General features: G+C 36.2%; 1 protein-coding gene across 1 annotated transcript; it reads left to right on the top strand.

The window, feature by feature from the left end:
* Nucleotides 1-276: 276 nt before the first annotated feature.
* LOC130589986 (uncharacterized) lies at nucleotides 277-1062 on the top strand. Its single transcript, XM_057391735.1, has 3 exons — nucleotides 277-339; nucleotides 440-635; nucleotides 725-1062. Exons 1-3 carry the CDS (start codon nucleotides 277-279, stop codon nucleotides 1060-1062), a joined length of 597 nt encoding a protein of 198 aa, XP_057247718.1.
* Nucleotides 1063-22173: the final 21111 nt, after the last annotated feature.

Here is a 22173-nt window from a genome sequence, read left to right on the forward strand (position 1 = left end):
AATTAAAAGAAGGAGAATGAAGAAGAAAGCTCCAATGCATGAAGAAGTTGTTGAGCAGCGGCCAAACTTGGAAAAGGAGACGGGCCCCAATGTTGTCCACCCTTTACTAATTGTAAATGATGTATTAATGTAAATGGGTTTACTAATTGTCCCAACCCCATACAGAAACAATGGGATGGAAATGATGTATTAATGTAAATGTTTACTAATTGTCCCAACCCCATGTAGAAACAATGCATTTTGGTGAAGTAATTCATCTTATTGGTCAGAATAATAATGGCGATGAGGATAACCAAGTTTGTGGAAGTCATGGGAAGGGGTCTAAATACTGTTGGCAAGGTTTAGGTGAATTGATTTGAAATAATGTTGATGGGGGAATGAGATTATAATTGAGGATGAGGTTGTTGGTGGCAGTGGCAGTGGAGGTATATGTGAGCAGGTTAGTGGCAATGGTAGTGGAGGTATAGGTGAGCAGGTTGGTGGCAGTGGCAGTGGAGGTATAGGTATAGGTGAGCAGGTTGGTGGCAGTGGAGGTATAGGTGAGGTTGTTGGTGGCAGTGGCAGTGGAGGTACAGGTGAGCAGGTTGGTGGCAGTGGAGGTATAGGTGAGGTTGTTGGTGGTAGTGGCAGTGGAGGTATAGGTGAGCAAGTTGGAAAAATTGTTGATGGGGGGATAAGGTTATAAATGAGGATGAGGTTGGTGGCAATGGTTGTGGAGGTATAGGTGAGCAGCAGGGTGTGGGGTTGGTGGGTGAACGGGTTGGAAATAATGTTGATCATATTATAAATAAGAATGAGGATGAGGATGAGGATGGTGGCAATGGTATTGGAGGTTTAGGTGAAAATAACGTTGATGGGGGGGGGGGGGATAAGCTAATCGAGGATGAGGATGGTCGAAGTCGCAAGCAAAGAAAGACTAAGTGGTCGATTAAAAGAATTGAAGGTTATAAGGAGACATGGCGGCCATGGCAATACAAGCAACACAAGGCGAAGCTAGGGAGGTTTGTAAGGGATAATTATCGTAGTGCGCTGAAGACGACAGAAATGATTAAGTGTGACTAGAACTACGCGTCTTTACAAAGTTGTGCTTCTGTCGTACGTCCTAGGGGGTGGGTTGACGATAATGTAAGTATTATATCGTTTTTTTTTAATGTATTTGTGTTTATTTAAACTTGTTAAAATCCTTAATGTTACACGTGGTTGCAGTATGTTAGGTTGGCAGCACTTTTATACAGGAAAGTGTGGGAGAAACGTTTTCCAGGGAGGAGTAGGAGGTTTATGATTGACCCGACATTTGCGGTTAGATTCAAATAAAGTGCTAAAATGCAAGGAATGTTATTATTAGGAAGGAGCTCATGTGTGTTATGTTATCTTGTAGATACGAGTACTCCAGGATGGTATAAGAGATGTAGAGAAACTTGTATCGTCTTATGCAAAGCAAATGGCTGGAACTTCTTGGAAAAGGGTAGTACATGTAAGTAGTGAAAGTTGTTGAGCTATTTGTTAATGGGTATAGTAATCGACGTTAGTACAATTTGAAATTAATTTAACATTGTTTAAGGCATTTGTTTCGGTTCTTGAGAATAAGCATTGGTGGTGCACAGCTTACTCTCCAAATAGGGAAGAAGTGTTGGTGATGGACTCATTGGGGCCAAAGAAGGCATCGGATTGCCATCATCTGAGCCTCACACAATTAGTAAAGTACAATTGACCTTTTTATGTAGTTTATTTTTATAAGGAATGTGGTAACGTTGAAGGAAGAAATATCATTGTAGGGGTATGCGATGGATACGTTATTTAGTGCTTTGGATTCATCTTGGAGAGTAGGGGGCATACATACTTGGCCGACTGTGAGCTTGGACATGAACCTCCAAAATGACACGTATGATTATCTTAAGTTATATTTCGTGATTGTTAGTTACTATTTATACAGGTTACATGATAACGAATTATATTTTTTTCATGCACACGGATAGACATAGTTGTGGTGTCCATATGCTCATTGCGATTAAAGCTTGTGCGGATCGTTTTATGGAGAGAGTTGTTGTGGTATTTGTTTCTTATCCAACTACTTACTTAAGATAATTTTTTATAATAACATAAGTTTACTTACACTTAAATTCCTTTGGATCCCTTATAAAGGATAACATGTCGAAGGAACGGGAGCGGCTGCTATGTGAAGACGTTATGTCAACGGAGAACGAAGCAAGAAGTAGTGTTATTGATCTATTAAGGATACATTGTGAGTTGGTGTGCATAATTTTTTGTAAATGGCCATTGTAATTAACAACATTGCGCCAATGGGCCCTTTATTAGTATGCCAAGCTGCTCTTCATATTACTATTATTAATTTTTAACGAGGAAGAGTTGGGCTATAGATTCGAGCCCATGAAATCATTACCTACATTGTGAGTTGGTCATTGTAATTAACAACATTGCAATTACAAATTGGGCCAATTAGTATGCCATTATTAGTATGGCAAGTTTCTCTTCATATTACTATTACTAATCAAGTATTACGAAGTATTTTTTAACGAGTAAGAGCTGGTCTATAGATTCGAGCCCATGAAATCATTACCTACATTGTGAGAATCCACTAGAACAAAATTGAATAATCAGTTAGAATCACTTAAAATATATTACAATCGGTACATGTGTATCGTAAGTGATTTATTGGCCATTATACCATAATAAAATTTAAAACTTAAATAACAACCCACACCATTTTATGGATTGACTATATACTTCAACTTCATTTATGAACGTAAATATATCTACAATTAGTATTTCAATTGTTGGGAAGAGAAAATCATACGTAAATATATCTACAATTACTATTTCAATTGTTGGGAAGAGAAAATCATTTATTGCGAATATCATTATAATGATAGTCGACGAAAAAAAATTATAATGGAGAATTAGAGCATTATAAGGATTCGAACACCATAAACTCACAAATTCACGTGATCTTGATATTTTACAGTTGTCCAAATTTGATAATGATAATGACCATGTAAACAAGTTAAAATTAGGATAAATACTTCATATCATAGTGGTATGATAATGATAATGACCATGTAAACAAGTTAAAATTAGGATAAATACTTCATATCATAGTGGTTGAAAACACAAATAATTACATACTACAACTATATTTATGTCATCACTATATAAAAACAAAAAAAAAACAAATTTAAAGACTACATACTAACGTCAACTGAATAGTAGATTTTTTCATCAGACAATTTAGTTAGAAAAAGAAGTAGAATTAAGGTATATTTTTGTAACTAAAGAACGTAAACTAGAAGCACACCCGATTCTTCTTGCTCGTGCTCGTGCTCGTTCCCTCGTCCTCCTCGGTTGCCTTCCTTTTCATCTTCTTGCTCGTTCCCTCATCTTCAACAACATATTTTGGGAACATGTCTTCCCCAAAAAGAAGAGGAAAACCGTCACAGAAGTCTGTCCAATCTGTTGACATGGTTGCATGTAGGGTCACAGCATAATGACGGATGATATCATTAGCCATTTCCGTCCTGCCATGCAGGTACATCTTCATGACGAGGACGGGAAAACTCCCTCCATAATCTGCATGTTCTTTTGATTGCTACTTGTGTATCCCAATCACACCTTGGAATAATTAATTCTCTCATTACGTGTTCTACGGCAAACATATGGTGGGCTAAAGGTTGTTCATTTCCATTTGCTCCCTCCATTTTCCTGTCTGTGAGTTTTTTTTCGTAGAGTTTTTTCTTACTTTCTTTGTTGTTGGTGTAGAGAAATGTAAAAATAGAGTAACTACCGGTGTCTGATATTTATAAACAAAGATATTAGTTGGTGTCTAATCAATAGTCACTCTTCAATAATTGAGAAGTTTTGTGACGGTTCATTTCTTACTCTAGTCTACTATCTCCTGTGCGTCATTATGCGTCTGGTGACAGTTAATTTTTGAATTTCCACGTTCTTCAAGGTTAGTAGATTTAATCTGGGCCACTTGATCTGGGAGAATTAATCTGGGCCATTTATTCTTGGTAATTTCTTATGGGGCATTTCCCATTGTGCACTTAATCTGGATAATTTCTTATGGGGGTATTTCTCATGGGGCACTTAATTTTAGCCACAATTTTTTTTTGACAGTAATTTTAGCCACAAATGACATATATGATAATGAAAACGCTACACAAAAATACCATGTAAACATGTAAACATGTAAACATATCATAATTAGACGAAATTCATCATAAAACATGGATAAATACAGTTATAATTAAAAAGTAGGATATATATCATAATTCCTCAAAAAACACACAGAGATCACCAACTACAATTATATTTATGTACAGACTATATAAAAAACTTAAAGCGAAGTAGAATTAGCTTATAGTTATGTTAATAACTAAATAACATACACTAAAACTACACCTGCTTCTTTTTGCTCGTTCCCTCGTCTTCAACCAAGCAATCTGTTGACTTCCGTTTCTTCTTCTTCATATCTGGAAACATGTCTTCCCCAAAAAGAAGAGGAAACCCATCACAAAAATCTACCCAATCTGTTGACATGCTTGCATGCAGGCTGACGGCGTTGAAAAATATGATATCCGTAGCCATTTCCCCGTTCCTCTTCATTTTATCCTTCACCGACGAACATATATATTCATCAGGAGTGGAAAATTCATACCATAACCTCCAAGTTCTTTTGATTTAATCTTTTGGAATCCTATTGATATCTATTTGTGGATCCCACTTACACTTCGAAATAACATGTTCTCTCATTATGTATTCATTTGAGAAACAGGATGAGCTTCGGGTTGATCAGTTCCTCCAATGAAGACTCTTTTTTCTTAACTTGTCGTTCCCAACGAGCCTTTGCCTCTCATTATGTATACACTGACGCAGTTCACGTTATGCATGTCGCTTCACCTTTGACAAATATTGCATTTGGCATTTCGCCCATAGAAAGAGTGAAATTCAAAGTTTCTGTTAAGTTCAATTTGGTGAGAGTTCTGGGGAACTTGTTAAATGATGGTGAAACGAACAATGTGTTGTTTGATGAGCACACTCCTATCTTAATTTGGAATGTCAAGGGAGCTTCATGACCATCGTTCGTGGAATTTTTTTTGAATCTGGTTGGTTTACTAGAGCCAAGTTTAGTTGTTTTGTTGGAAACAAGAGTGTGTAAGGCTAAATTTAATTTAATTCATAGACAATTGGGGACATCCATGGATTGGAATGCGGTCAATGGAGTTGGATTAGAGAATGGGATTGCAGTTATGTGGAGTGGAGAAAAAATGAACATGACGGTGAACCGTGTTACTCACGGTGAGCAGGCGGAGTTTTTTGCCAATGTTAAGGTAAGGTTGCAAGCTCAATTCCATAATTATTCTGCTGTTAATTAATTGGAAAATTAAGGTTGCAAAGTACTTATGCATAACTTTATTATTTCGGTATTTATTGTTTATGAATTTAAATAATAAATCTTCCATGTTAGTAATTAGGATAAATTCCATAATTATTCTGCTGATAATTATTTGGAAAATTAAGGTTGCAAAGTACTTATGCATAACTTTATTATTTCGGTATTTATTGTTTATGAATTCAAATAATAAATCTTCCATGTTAGTAATTAAGATAAATTCCATAATTATTTTGCTGTTAAATAATTGGAAAATTAAGCTTGCAAAGTACTCATGCCTAAATTTATTATTTCGGTATTGATTGTTTATGAATAGAAATAATAAATCTTCCATTTTACTAATTAGGCAAAGCCACCCATTGTGTATTGCTGCCGAAGACTCTATGGTGGTGCGTAGATAGGTTCATCCCCTACTTTTATGTAAGCGTTATATTGTTTATCTAATTTCTTATGGACGTTAAATGTTCGGTTACATGGACATTTGGATTGTAATGGATATTAATGATTTCCTTATCATGTTTTAGAACTATTGTTAATTGTTATGTTATTTATTTGCAGTTTCGTTATTATGTGCACATAATTTTGTTATTCTAATTAAAGTTAAATCATTTAGAATTTGCATTGTAAAGTAAAAAAAATATTCGAACTTCGCAACGTTTTGTAATTACTGGATAATGAAATAAACTTTGGTAATGAAATAAAAAGATTATTATATTTAAAAAATTACGAATAATATTGTTCATTATATTAGGTTAAAATGCAGACTTTCATAATTCACATTTTCTAATTTTAATAGAGATTCACATTTAGGAAATATAAACTTTGGTAATTCACAACATTTTAAAAATATAAAACAGATTGACAATTTCAAATTTCAAAATCTTGTACATATATGTTCACCTATTAAAAATTCAAACTTTCATAAAAGTAACATTTTGAAAATTTAATACAGATTCAAAATTTCACCTAATAACCATTTGGAGGGAAGAGGGTAGAATTTGGGAATTTAATCTTTTTTGCTCCTCTTTTGCCGTGTTGTTTAATCAATCCCATCATACCTTTTGTTCCTCTTTTACCGTGTTGCAGTAGTTATACTCATCAATCTTACCTAGGCCCTAGGCCTGCTGCTGGACACACTCTTCCACATATTTCATCCACTATAATTTATATAATAGTTCGGATCCGACACTTTTTGTTCACCTAACATTTTCACTTTACTTATATAAATGGCAGCACAATGAAGCCCACCCACTCCCAAATTAATTTTACACAAAAACACTTTTTATGTTTCAAAGGCCCAATACCATTCCCCTAAAAAACGTGTAACAACAAAAACCCTTAACCCTTTACCCTTATAATCCCATTTTGCTAAATCTACCCAAATTAAATTAGACCTTTTGTTTTAATGGCAAGTCCACAACCAATCCTGGCAGTCAACCTAATTGGATCGCAAAATAGATTGCAACTTAAATGTGCAACGGTTGACAATTTGTTATTAGGAGGCTTCCCAACTTCTATGATATCTGAATTATGTGGTGAGAGCGGATCAGGTAAAACACAATTTTGCTTACAACTTGCTTTGGTAACTCAGCTACCACCAAATCGAGGAGGTGTATTCGGTTCAACCATATACATTCACATAAATAATGTCTTCCCATCATTTCGTCTCAATCAAATGCTTACAAGTATGAAGGCGAAATTTAATGATGAGGCAAATAACTACATGTCACTTGATAATGTTTTCGTGAAACGAGTTGACGATTCCAAACAATTGTTAACTACACTAAACACAATAGAGCAAATGTGTGACGCACATTCGCATATTTCAAGATATGTGCGGGTACTAGTGATTGACTCAATAACTTCATTGTTTCAATGTGACTACGCCAACACCGCAACTGATATGCGTGCGAGATCAAAAATGTTTTTTACTCTCTCAGCTAAACTAAAAAGTTTAGCGAATGCATACAATGTAGCCGTTATTATCACAAATGACATTAGAGATGCATTTGATAATACCGGGTACACGACAAATAATTTAATACTAACATCTTCCAATCGCCAAGTTGTGCCTGCACTTGGTCTAGCATGGTCGAACTGCATCAACAATCGTTTCTTTCTTGGCAAAGAAATAAAAATCGATACAACTTATAGGTTTTTTAGATTTATTTTCTCACCCTACTTACCAAATTTAGAGTGTACTTTTTCAATTACCACATGTGGAGTTACTTAAAATATTTGTTAATCCAATTTATATTTTGTCATATCTTTTTCTCATTTCACCTACAACCTTCTCACCAACTATGTATTAAATTAGGGAAACTATTCATACAAGTGGGTATTATATGTGCTATTTACCAGTTAACATTTACAATTTGAAGGTTAACTTATAAGAATTAATAGATGCCTTAATGTCTTAAAATGAACCATCACCTCCATATTTACAAAAAACTAAATAACACCATCATCACCTCCATAGCTCATTTTCTTTTCTTAATATCTTCTCTCTACACTTCCTCTCTCTTTATCTTGTACACATTCCTAGAAGTAATCATCTTTTTGGCAAACATGACATCCTTCATAAAAATGATTCAACCACTAAGAGAAGCTGCCGTGGCTGCTACAACGAACGAGGAAGCTACTCTTTGCAGATTACTTGCAAATTCAATTGCCGACGGTACCCCTTACGCCTGAAAATTTTTCTATTCCGGCGAAGCAACTACTAAACTCAGCAGCAAATCATACGAAGCCTTCCAAAAAGTTATGAAGGACGTGGAAAAAATGTTCAATACCCCTCAATGTAAGTCCCCTTCACCCCGTAAATGTAATTTCCCTTCACCCCCTAAATGTAATTCCCCTTCACCCCTAACTCCCCTTCATCCCCTAAATGTAAGTACCCTAATTGTAAGTCCCATGCACCACCTAACTCCCGTCCATACCCATATACAAGATCATTTCGTGCGAATATCTTAAAATCAAGAGGGATTAAAATTACTGAACCCAAAGATCAAGGGATTAAAATTACTGAACCCATATAACAAGGGAGAGGAAAATCCAAAATAACTGAAACGCCCATGACAGGGCAAAAGGGAAAACAAAAAAAAATTGATACGCCAATTTTTTTAAAAGAACCTTGTATCGAAGATAAAACCTTGCCATGAGAAGGAATGTTCTTTGGGGACGGTAGTTATGCGCAAGGTATCAAATCCCATGAAATGTTTGCTGAGGATGCGGATGGAAATTTACTCCCTCTGGAGGTGTATGCAGATGGCGATTACTGTAATTGCGAAGATGAAGAAGAGGATAGCGATTCCTACGATTTCGACAACCCCTGCTTCCCTAGTACTGATGACGACAATTCTCCATGAGGTATGCACTTAGTTCCATATAGTAGTTTGTATAACTCAGTTTCTTTAATCTATTTAATCTTGTCATTAATTAAGATGTTTAACTTTGTTTGTTGGTGTACTATTATGTTGTGTTGCAGTTGTGTTTTGATTGAAATTGGTCATTGAAAATTAAGTTTTCAAATTAATGTCCCATTGGAATTGGTCTTATATATATATACTCTGCTTCTTATAATGCCTAACTCTGTTCTTAAAATTGTTGAATTCAAACTGCTTTTTGATGTTATGGTTTGATATGTTGAAGTTCTGTATGGTTTGATATGTAATGTTTCGTAAATTATAAATATGTGACGAGGTTTACTTGTTTTTGGTGATGTAATTGTTTTTGGGTCATTGAAAATTAAGTATGTTTTAGAAATAATGTCCAATTGGATTTGTTCTTATATATAAAGTATGCTTCTTATAATTATATACTCTGTTCTTAAAAGTGTTGAATTCAAATTGGTTTTTGATGTTATGGTTTGATATGTTCAAGTTATAATTGGTTTAATATGTTGAAGTTTTAAATGGTTTGATATGTTCAAGTAATAATTGGTTTGATATGTTGAAATTCTAAATGGTTTGATATGTTCAAGTTCTAAATGGTTTGATATGTTCAAGTTCTAAATGCTTTGATATGTTAAAGTTCTAAATGCTTTGATATGTTGAAGTTCTAAATGGTTTGATATGTTCAAGTTCTAAATGCTTTGATATGTTCAAGTTCTAAATGGTTTGATATGTTCAAGTTCTAAATGGTTTGATATGTAATGTGTCGTAAAATATAAATACGTGACAAGGTTGACTTATATTTCGTGATTTACTTGTTTTTTGCAGCAGTTGACGAATGCGGAGTCTTGATACATAGACGCGTACGCCAACCCGCAAGACTTCGTCATTTTTTTGCAGTTGTTTCATCTGTGTTAATAGTAATGCTTAATTGTCTTGTTTATTTTCAATTACAATGTTGTTTTGGATAACTTAACTTTTATGCAAATCTGAAATGTGATTAAGTAATAGTGTGATTAAATGATTTATCATTGGAGTTGTGTAGGGTGTCAGATGTTTTTAACAATGGCTACAAAAGCCTAGTCCCCAAAAGCCCAGTCCCCAAATGCCCAGTCCCCAAAAGCCCATTCCCAAAAAGCCAGTCCCAAAAAGCCAGTCCCAAGTCCCTAAAGGCGAGTGCCAAAAGGCCAGTCCCCAAAACCCCTGTCCCACAAGATCAGTCCCACGTCCCAAAAGGCCAGTACCAAACCTACAAAAGCCCACTCCTATCACCAAATGCCATGCCAAGCCCAGTCCGAATCAAATAAAGCAAATCGAAGAGACAAGTGGCTCCAACAAAAATAAAACATGGGCTATTTCTTGGACTTGCTCTCAACACAACATACAAACAATATACCAATAACTCATATTTCTATATAACAATATGCGAAGAAATGATGCTTATGGTATTAACTCGACCCTAACCATATATTAACCTGTCCCCCTAATTCATGACCTTCATCATAATCGCTTTCTGAATTGCAGGCTTCTTCATCATCAACCTAACCAACAATGACAAATATAAACCCAATTAATATATATACCCTGCAAATTTCAACCCATGCATAGCAAGTTAGCAACATTGAAATATATAGTCAATACCTTGCCATCTTTGTTCCCTTTCTTCTGTTTTTTGGATCCTTTCCCCTTCTCGATGCATGAAGCGAATCAAACTGAGCGCGATCCTTTACGTGCCTTCCGAGGGGGATCCTTCACGCCCTCCTGCATGTTTACCGAACTAGGAGTAACATCTTGTCTAATTGTATTATTACCCACAGATGAAGGAGTGCCTTCTTTCGGTCCATTACTAGTAATCTTCAATGCCTTCCTCTCATTTATGTGATCATCAAGCAACTTAAGTGCTTCGACTACTAGATCAACTTCACCACTATAAGCCGCCTTCAAGAAAATGGGGTCAAATAGGACCATCATTTTATCATAACACATTACCTCTTCAGTTTTGGACGGATCATGATACACCACTTTTATCATGGTATGTTTTCGAATGACATCCTTCCTCCACCGATCAAGGATGTATTGTGAAGGAATTTCTTTTATGTTCAAAACATCATACAAATTAATGATGTGCCTACACAAAATACCATGACACTCAAACATCTTACATTCACAACATGCCAACAACGTACCTAAGTCAATTTTTACCAGATAGTTCCTTCTCTTATTCGTAGGTACCTCCTTCTTAGTATCCTTGCATGTAACCCATATTCTATCTACAAATGTGTGCTCCTCTATGTTGTGTGTTAATTTTTGAACCCCTCTCCAATGGACATACAATATTTTAAGACACTCCGCTTGCACTTCCTTAAACTTACCATCTGTGTATAGTTTTTGGAACACAACCTCCGCTTTACAATAAGTAGCACATTATATCGTTACCGAACGAGCCCTTAGTGTTGAAGTGGAATACTACAAAAATTCACTTACGAAAACAAATATTTTATTCTTGAAATGAAATATTACCGGAATTCATTCATTTTACGTAAAAGAACATTATATCGTTGAAGTGGAACATTACCAGAATCTAATTACGAAAACGAACGTTTTATTGTTGAAGTGAAACATTACTAGAATTCAATTACTTAAAAAGAACATCTGCTTATCAAATATAGAACATATTTTCAATAAAAATAGAACATATTTTCAGGGAAATTAGAACATATTTTTTGCTGGAAAATAAGTTTTGAAAGAACATTTTTTAAAATATAACATTTTCTTATCGAAAATAGAACAATTTTCACGAAAAATTGAACATAATTTTCTACTGAAAAATAATTGTATAGTGTGCACCGTGCTCCAAGGAGCACAATAGAAATGTCACTTCTATATAGATATTATACCAAAACCAGACTAATGATTTCTTTCTATATTCTCGTTAATTTATCTCTACTTTTCATAGTTTATTTCCACTTTTCTTAACTTCATCTAAAATCTCTTTGTTGCACCTAATAAATGAAAAATGTTGTGAGATGCAGGAAACTGCAGAAAGATCACAAACGTAAAGATATTAGAAAGAGATGTTTTTAACTTCAGATTTTTCACCAAATAACCCCGATAAATCACAAAATTCACCATATACCCTCAATGTTTCAAATATTCACCATATACCCATGAGTTTCCGAAAACGTTCACCAAATGCCCTTTTTCTAACGTACGTTAACTTACCGTTAGCTTTCTTTACCATTTTGCCATTATAAACCATAAATCCTAATCCCAATCTAACCCCTAACCCAACCTCCCCACCTCTCCACCCCAGTCGACGATTTCCCCCAACCCTCCCCCTCCCCTCCACCTCAGTCCAGCGCAACATCCCCTCCCCTCCGACGCTGTAGCACCCCACCCCCTCCCCGCTGCCATTTCAGTCCTCCACCCTTGCGATTTCCCGTATCCGAGTCGATTCCCCTTCAATTGTGGTTGTAGGATTATCGAAATCGCCGAAAAAATCTTTAAAGGACAAGAAATTGAGTGCGGTTCTCGAGTAAAGTTTCGGTAAGTTTCGCGGTAAAATGATTCGTCTTCAATGTGAAAATCGAGGGGGAGGAGAGGCTGGGTTCCGCGAAAATCGAGGGGAAGGGGAGGCTGGGCTTCGAGAAAATCGAGGGGCCTCAATTGCAGGGGTGGGGGCTGCGGAAAATTGCAGGGGTGAGGAACTGGACTGGCAGGGAAGGGGGTGGGGGCTGCGACAGTGGAGGGGAGGGGGAGGGGTGCTGCGACGGTGGAGGGAAGGGAAGGGGTGGCTGGGCTGGGGTGGAGGGGAGGGTAGGTTAGAGATTAGATTAGGGTTAGGGTTAGGGTTTAGGATTAATAATAGCAAAATGATAAATACGGTTAACAGTAAGCTAACGTCCGTTAGAAAAAGGGTATTTGGTGAACATTTTCGGAAACTCAAGAGTATATGGTGAATATCTGAAACATTGAGGGTATATGGTGAATTTCATGATTTTTTAGGGGTATTTGGTGAAAAACCGTTTTAACTTTTGTCAAGAACATCTACAACAAAGCTTAGGTGGTGTTGGATATATATGTCAATGTATGGCTTTTTATTCCTATTAACCATAATGTAATAATCCAGCCCACCTGCTGACGTAATAAGTTGTGGTCCTATTTGTTTTCGTCTTCTTTCAGTCAAGGTATTAGACCTAGGCAATTTCCTACTGATTTCTTAGTTTGTCTTGTAGTGGTGTAGTGCATGTCATTGTACTAGGAGTTGTCAGCCTAGGGTGTAATGAGAGGACAGACTTTAGGATTGCCACATTCTCTGAATATACAACTGAGAGCTTTTACCCTTTTCTGTTTGTTTCATTTTGCTCTTCATGGTATCAGAGCTACGACACTAGTAAAAAGGCCTCAAACAAAATCAGGTGAAGTTGCAATTAAAGATCATATTTTTTATTTGTTCTTAGTTCATACAAGAGTGTGAATGTCAAAAGAGAAAATCAATTTGTCTGATATTCATCACCCACTATACATACCCCCATCTGAAGGTCCAAACTCACTCTTTGTAGAAAAGCTTAAGGGGTCTGGTGATTACAGGTCATGGCTCAGATCAATGGAAATTTCTCTTGCATCAAAGAGAAAATTGGGCTTTGTAAATGGAGTAGTGAAGAAGGAGACTGAAGACACGTCGAGGGTGAGAAGTGGGAGACCTGTAACAGCATGGTGATAGTTTGGATCCATGCTTCTGTCTTAGAACAGATCAAGAATACTATTCTATACTACAACACTGCTAAAGAGGTATGGAATCATCTTGAATCTATGTATAATGTGATAAATGGTTCAAGAAAATACATACTTCAAAAAAATTTATATGAAACAAAACAAAATGAATAAAAAATGCATGAGTATTACATCATGATGAAGGGAATGTGGGAAGAGCAAGACTCATTGAACATCTTACCACACATCACTGAAATGACTCTTGAAGTCAATGAGTTTGTGAAAGCATTGAATGCTCAGAAAGAGGAGCAAAGACTCTTTCAATTCCTAATTGGGCTCTAGGAGAACTATGGAGCTCAGAGAAGCAACTTTCTTATGCAAATCCCTCTACCAAGTGTTGAGACTGTGTGTGCCACTCACCAATAGGAAGAGATGCACAGAGATATCTTGAATATCTATAAACTAAGCATTGAATCATCTGCCATGTATAGCACGAGACAATAGATGAAAGTGTGTACAACTTGTGGGAAGAAAAATCACACTACTGATGTTTGTTGGATTATCGTGCGTTATCCTACAACTCATCCTAAAAACAAGAAAGAAATGAGGTGTTCTGGAAAGGATGAAGGAAGAAGTGGTGCTGGAAATAGGTGGAGAAAACCTAAGGCATATGGCATAAACTTGCAGCAAATTCTCAAACTAAAGGGCATTAAAACAACTAGGCTCTCACTCCACAACAGATAACTCAGTTGTTGAAGCTCTTACCAACTACCTCCAGAGTTGGATTACAGAGTGAAGAAGAGATTGAATATGGGTCTGCATGCATGATAACTTGTTGTTTTGCTTTTATTAACTTGAAAAACTAGGTAATAGATACTTGGGCTTTCTGTTCATATGATATGTGCTGAAAAATGTTGGCTGGTGCTGTAAAATTTTTGCAGAAAACCAAACATTAATCTTCCTAATAATAGAAGTGTTGTGCATATATCTCATGTTGGTGACATACACCTAAAAAATGGGTTGATTTTGAAAGATGTATTGTGTGTACCTGACTTTAAACACAATCTTTTATCTGTCAACAACCTTGTGTTGCATAACAAGTGTAGTATGAAGTTTTTTCATGACCTTTGTGTAATTTAGGACTCACATACATAGAGATTTAAAGGGGTAGTAAGAGCTTACAATGGCCTGTATTTCTTGGTAGAGGTACCAACTAAGAAGATGCTAGAAGAAGCTATGAAAAGAAATGAAGAGAAGAAAGAAGAAAAAGAAAACCTTAATGCTAGAGTGAACTTTAGTAAAAAAAAAAAAAGCTAATCATGTAACTAGTGAACAAGAAAACTATGCTTTGTGGCATAACATGCTAGGACATGCACCTCTAAAGAAATTGAGGATGATTGGTTGTATCCTGGAAATTTTGATCAATCCTGTGTGTTTAACATGTCCTATGGCCAAATATACTAAGCTTTCATAATATGCATCTGAATCTATGCCCAAGAATTTGATGATGGGCCTTGTAGAGAATTATTTGCTAAAAAAGGAATTATGCACCAAACTACATGTGTTTATAGACCCCAACAGAATGGGAGGGTAGAAAGAAAGCACGGAAATGTGATTGAAATGGCTAGAGCTCTTAGACTACAAGCATGTCTACCCTCAAGCTTTTGGGGTGATTGTGTGATGACAAACTACCTAGTGTTGCTATACGAAACCTAACCCCTTATGAAAAACTCTTCAAAAGAAAACATACTTATCACCACATCAAAACCTTTGGATGTCTAGCCTTTGCTAGCAATCCAACTAGAGAAAAAGACAAGTTCTTACCTATAAGTGTTCCATGACTGTTTCTAGGAAACCCAAATGATTAAAAGGGGTATAAACTATTGAATATCAGAACTAATAAGACTTTCATTTCTAAAGATTTAAATTTTATGGAGAGTGTGTTCCCATACAACAACACACCACAACACTCTATACCTTAACCCTTTACCTACACCCATGCCTAACCCAAACACGACTCATACCTACACCAACTATGATCTCCCAACAGACACATATTGTAACACCCCCAAATTTCTCTCTTTGTAAAGAATATATTTTAATATAAACACTTGAGAAACGTGAGAGTATTACCGCCACGTGATAACGTTAAAGGCTAAAACTACTAACTACTAAATTAACAATGCAGCGGAAATAATAAAAATAGCTTCTCTTTATTGATAAATAAAAATTTATTGTTTCAACTAAGACAAAGGGAAATGTAAAACATAATGACTACTAAACTAAGCTATGTAGCACTCCTCACTAGCTCCCCTATGTAGTATGCATCAGTCAACCTGAAAAATCTGCTCACCAAAAGGATCATCACAGGACAAAGCCATAAAACAAACAAACAAAATGCGTGTCAGTAAAAATATGAGTACATGTATATGCGGAAATTTAAATACTTTACTAAACATTCAAAATACTCATATAAACCTTCCTTGGATACTTGAAATAACTTGTATAAATTCCTTGGATACTTGTATACTATAAAGTATATAACTTTAATAAAACTCCTTTCCTTGCCTAGGTACCTTTCCTAAAGTGTGCACACCCCCCAAGTTTAGTATTCCTTACTGAGTCTATTACGAGGGGAACTACCTTGTCCACATGACTTATACAAAAAGTACATGGGTAAATAATATAATAGCTACCGTTCTTGTTAGTAAATAACAAGCCGTGGCCTCTTTATAAATGTGATCATAAAAGATCATATAACTAAGAAAAATCTTTCGGAAATAATCTCCTTTATAAGAATAGTAATTCTTATATAAAACTTTTGCCACTTAAAAGACATAATATTAATAACTTGCTTATATCAAATAATCCTTGAAAATAATCTTTCTTTATAAATAATAATAATACTTATAAACTTAATCGTAATAGAAGTTAACACAAATAATACCCTTGTAACTTCATACATAAGGATACATGCCAGTAATCTAACTTAGTGAATTTAGTAATGAAAACTTATCTCCTCATTTAGCAAAGTCAATCATTACTATAACAACTTAGTGATTCTAACGTTTAGTGGAAACTAAAAAAAAAAATACCAAGCAGTAAACAACAATATATAAGACAATTCATTAGTGGATCAACTAATATATCAACACCTATGGTAAGTTTATCAACAAGACCATGCTAGTGAATGACCCTAATACCGCAGCATGCATGGTGGACGAAATAAAGTCGGCATATGTATAGTTAGTAAATATTAGTATTATCCAATAAACATGTATTACAATACCAATCTAATTTCGACCGTTTATCAACCTTCAACCAAATTGTAAATAACTCACGAAGCATAATTTTCAATGCAAACAATAACCCTATACACATGATACTATATAGGCAGAATAATATTTAAAAATCTACATATACACGCACCTTTAAAAATAATAACTACTAGGGAGGAAAATAGAGAAGGTAGGCTAAGAGGGAGAGAGAGTTTAAACTTGAGAAAAGAGATTATTCCTCAAATTTGGTGTGAAGAATATGGTGGGTGGAGACCCCTATTTATACTAGTTGGGGTAAATAGGATAAGAATAGGAATAGGAACTAAAAGATAGATTTTTGAGAAAAGATAATTACTTTTAGCTAGGATAAAATCTCTTTTATGATAATATAGGTAGAATAGAGGAATATTCCACAAGATAAATAGTCTAGATGCTAATTAACCAAAAGATAAAACAAACAAATTAACAAAAGATAAAAAAAAAGTAACTAATCTTGAACAAATAACTCACTGGCGTGAGTTCTCAAGTAAAGATATGTATATTTTTTTTTTTTTTTTTTTTTTTTTTTCTTTTTATATAATCTTTTGTAAATCTTTTTGAAATTTCTTTTTAAAATATCTTCTAACTACTTGGATTACAAGTTGTAAACTTAGGCCCAGTATATAATTTGGGCTAGAATTTATTTGAAAACCCCATAATTTAATACAAAAGCCTATTTAAAACCTTAATAATTAATAAAAAGCCTTTTTAATATATAAAACCTTTAAAAAAATATAACTAATGAGTTACTAAAAATACGGAGTATTACAGACTACCCCCTTAAAAGAAGTTTCGTCCTCGAAACTTACATCAAGCAATGCAAGAGACAAAGCAAGTAAGACACATATACCACCAACTTCCTATAAAAGTAAGTTGATTCTCATAATAGCTCATAAAATATGCCAAACAATATGGTTCTAAGTCAAACGCGCGAAACTCTATCGTATTCTACCCCCCTTAAAAGGAGTTACGTCCCCGTAACTCTACTACTAACCTTCTGCAAACAACTCTGGATATTTCTTTCGCATGTCAGCCTCTGCTTCCCATGTTGCTTCTTCAGACTTCTGATTAGACCAGAGCACCTTAACAATTTTAACATCTTTGTTTCGGGTACTTCTAACCTTACTGTCTAAAATCTTAATAGGCCTTTCTTCATAAGACAAGTTCTCATCAATTTGAACTGTTTCAGGTTGCAACACATGCGATTTATCTGGGATATACCGTCTCAACTGAGATATATGGAACACATTATGAACACGACTTAATTCAGTAGGTAGGGCTAGTCTATAGGCCACTTTTCCAACTCTATCCAATATTTCATATGGGCCTATAAACTTAGGGCTGAGCTTCCCTTTCTTTCCAAACCTCATCACACCCTTCATTGGTGATACTTTCAAAAGCACTTTTTCGCCCACTTCATATTCTTCTTCCCTACGCTTCAGATCAGCATAGCTTTTTGACGATCTTGGCTGCCTTATCTTTCCTTGGATCATCTTAACCTGTTGCACGGTCTCTTCAATCAATTCAGGTCCAAGTACAACTGTTTCACTTATATCGTTCCAACATAATGGGCTTCTACATTTTCTACCATATAAAGCCTCGAATGGTGCCATGCCTATACTTGAATGATAACTGTTATTGTAGGAGAACTCTATCAAATCGAGATGATCTTCCCATGAACCCTGATATTCCATGACACAAGCTCTTAACATATCTTCTAAGGTTTGTATGGTCCTTTCAGTCTGCCATCAGTGGCTGGGTGAAAAGCAGTACTCATCAATAGCTTCGAACCAAAGGCTTGCTGTAGCTTCTGCCAGAAGTTAGACAAAAATCTAGAATCTCGATCAGACACAATATCTTTCGGTACTCCATGTATTCTCAATACATGCTTGATGTAGGCCTTAGCTAGTTGGTCCATCGACCATGTTGCCTTCATAGGTATGAACACTGCAGACTTGGTCAACCTATCGACAATTACCCATATCGTATCATTTCCAGATTTACCCTTAGGTAAGCAACAACGAAATCCATCGAAATGAATCCCACTTCCATCCTGGCACATCTAAAGGTTGGACTTTTCCTTGGGGTCTTTTATGTTCACTCTTCACCTTTTGACATGTTAAGCATTTGGAAACAAATTCCGCTATGTCCAACTTCATACGAGCCCACCAGAAATTCTTCTTTAAATCCTTATACAACTTATCACCCCCTGGGTGCATCGAATATGGAGAATTATGACCTTCCTCCATGATTTTAATTTCAAATCTTCACAAGCTTCGGGTATACACCACCTTCCTTCCATTCTTAAACTTCCATCTTCATGAATTTCGAAGTCTCCAGCATGACCCTCCCTCACCTTTTCTTTATCTTTTCCATCTTTTCATCTTTTAATTGAGCTTCCCTAATTTGATCAAACATCGAGGGTTGAATGGTCAATGCACTAAACATTTTCTCTACTTCTCCATATTGCATAACTTCAAGATTCATCTTCTGAAAGTCTAAACACAGTTGATCTGCCACCACCATAGTGCTTAAGGTATGACTTGTCTTCCTACTCAAGGCATCTGCCACTACATTGGCTTTCCCTTCATGGTATTGGATATCCAAATCGTAGTCTTTTATGAATTCTAACCATCTCCTTTGCCTCATATTCAAATCCTTTTGGTGAAAATGTATTTCAAACTCTTGTGATCTGTGTATATCTTACATGTCACCCCATACAAATAATGACGCCAAATCTTTAAAGCAAAGACTATTGCGGCTAACTCTAAGTCATGAGTAGGGTAGTTGACTTCATATGGCTTCAGTTGCCTTGATGCATAAGCAATGACTCTTCTATTTTGCATTAAAACACACCCTAGACCATGTTTAGATGCATCACTATATACTTCATAAGTATCACTCCCATCAGGCAAGGATAACACAGGGGCTGTGGTTAGTCTTTCCTTTGGATGGTGAAGGCTTTCTCACATTCTGGGCTCCAAATAAACTTGGACTCCTTCTTCATAAGGTTGGTCATTGGTCGGGCTATTTTCGAGAAATCCTTAACAAAACGTCTGTAATAACCTGCCAGACCTAGAAAACTTCTTATATCAGTCACATTCTTTGGAGTAGGCCACTCACTAACGGCTTCAATCTTTGCTGGATCAACGGCAACACCCTCCTTAGATATGACGTGGCCAGAAATGCCACTTTTTCCAACCAAAACTCACACTTCGAAAACTTTGCATACAATTGCTTCTGTTGGAGGGTTGACAAAATTATTCGGAGGTGTTTCTCATGCTCTTCTTTATTCTTAGAGTAAACCAATATATCATCTATAAATACTACCACAAATTGGTCTAAGTATGGCTTAAAAATTCTATGCATGAGATCCATAAATACTGCTGGCGCATTAGTCAATCCAAAAGGCATTACTGTAAACTCATAATGGCCATAACGTGTCCTAAAAGCGGTCTTAGCAATGTCCTTATCAGCAATTCTTAACTGATGATACCCTGACCTTAAGTCAATCTTAGAGAAAATTCCAGCTCCTTTCAGTTGGTCAAACAAATCATCGATCCTTGGGAGAGGATACTTATTCTTAATGGTCACTTGGTTCAACTCACGTAGTCGATGCACAACCTTAGACTACCATCCTTCTTCTTTACAAACAAGACAGGCGCACCCCATGGGGATACACTAGGCCTTACGTAGCCCTTCTCTAATAACTCTTCTAATTGGGTCTTAAGCTCATTCATTTCAGCTGGAGCCATACGATATGGTGCTTTAGATATTGGGCCAGTTCCAGGCATTAGGTCTATGGTGAACTCCACCTCCCTTATTGGAGGCATTCCAGGGATTTCTTCTGGAAAGACATCCAGAAATTCATTAACTACAGGAATATTCTCCATCTTTTCTCCTTCTACTCCCAACTTTTGTATACTACACAAGTACATGGATACCCCTTTCTTATACAGTTCTTGAGTTGCATAGCAGAAATCATTCTTGGACTGGGCTTCTGACTGATTTTTCTATAGGTTACTTTGACTCCTTTTGGGCCTTTCAACGTCACTTTTTGGGCTCTGCAGTCTATTTGGGCTTTGAATTTTCCCAACCAATCCATTCCCATAACAACATCTAGGTCATCTAACTCAATTCAATTAAGTCTGAAGGAAATTCTACCCCTGCTATGTCACTAAACATCTCTATATAGCTTAGAAACGTTAATGACATCTCCAGAAGGTATGACTATATCCATGCTTATAATTCGGGTTTTTCCAACTTAAGTTTCTCCACTAAGGTTTTGAAATAAAAGAGTGAGAAGCTCCTGAATCAAATAAAATCCTGGAATAGAAGAGATGAAGAAAGTACCAGTCACTACGCCTGCAGTCGTTTCAGCCTCACGATTGCTCATGACAAACACTCGACCTTGATTATTTGTCTTAGCCTGATTGTCTCCTTTGTTCCCATTCTTAGGAGGAACACGATTATGGGTCACATTGCTGTTGGAGTCCTTTGTTCCCATTACCTCCTGATTCTGGGTCGGCTTAGGATTTGCTGATGCCGAGTCTTTCTGGAAGCACTCATATTCTCTATGGCCTAACTTGCTACAGATCCTACAAGTTACCAGATTTCCTTCACAGTCCCTTCCTGGGTGGTTTCTTGGACATCTTTTGCAGTAGTAGACTCTCTTGGACTTTCCATTTTCAGATTGACTACGATTGTTGTTATTCCCATTACTTTATCATCCTTTCCTTGCTTGAATCCTCCATTAATCTTTTGACGCTTATCTCCACCTTGAAACCCATTACTAGACCCTTCCTTTTATCTCCAGGATTCACTTCAGCTCTCTTCCTTGATCCCGAATAGATGGGCAGCTCTCCCATACACTTCCTCAAGGCTATTAAAGTTAGCCCCTCCAATTTCCCTTGAATGGACAAGGTCAACCCTTGCTCAAATCTTTGAGCCTTCAAAACTTCAGTTGGAACCATTTCAGGTGCAAACCTCATTAACTCTATAAACTTAGAGTAGTACTCATTGACAGTCATGGTCCCCATCCTTAGGTTGGTAAACTCTAGGCACTTCTTTTTCCTTAAGTGAGGTGGGTAAAACTTGGTTCTCAAGCTTCCTTAAATTGCTCCCACCCAAAATCCTCTTGAGTCGCCAAAGACTCCTTCCTTTGGGACCACCATAAATCAGCTTCCTCTCTTAGGTAGTATGTAGCATTGTTGATTTTCAACTCATCATCACACCTAACAGCAGTAAACAGTTTATCAAACTCTCTAATCCAGTTCTCAAGACTGGCTGGGTCCTCTTTTCCATCATAGACAGGTGGATTCCTAGAGGCTACTTTCTTAAA

This window comes from Beta vulgaris, chromosome 1 (assembly GCF_026745355.1).
Source record: "Beta vulgaris subsp. vulgaris cultivar EL10 chromosome 1, EL10.2, whole genome shotgun sequence".
NCBI lineage: Eukaryota > Viridiplantae > Streptophyta > Magnoliopsida > Caryophyllales > Amaranthaceae > Beta > Beta vulgaris.

Bases quoted from the DNA above. Each gene is read 5' to 3' on its own strand.
- LOC130589986 (XM_057391735.1), top strand. From the start codon at position 277: ATGGCGATGAGGATAACCAAGTTTGTGGAAGTCATGGGAAGGGGTCTA. The intron at 340-439 runs GTTTAGGTGAAT...ATATGTGAGCAG, and splicing joins GTCTAAATACTGTTGGCAAG to GTTAGTGGCAATGGTAGTGG. The intron at 636-724 runs GTATAGGTGAGC...GTGGAGGTATAG, and splicing joins TGGTGGTAGTGGCAGTGGAG to GTGAGCAGCAGGGTGTGGGG.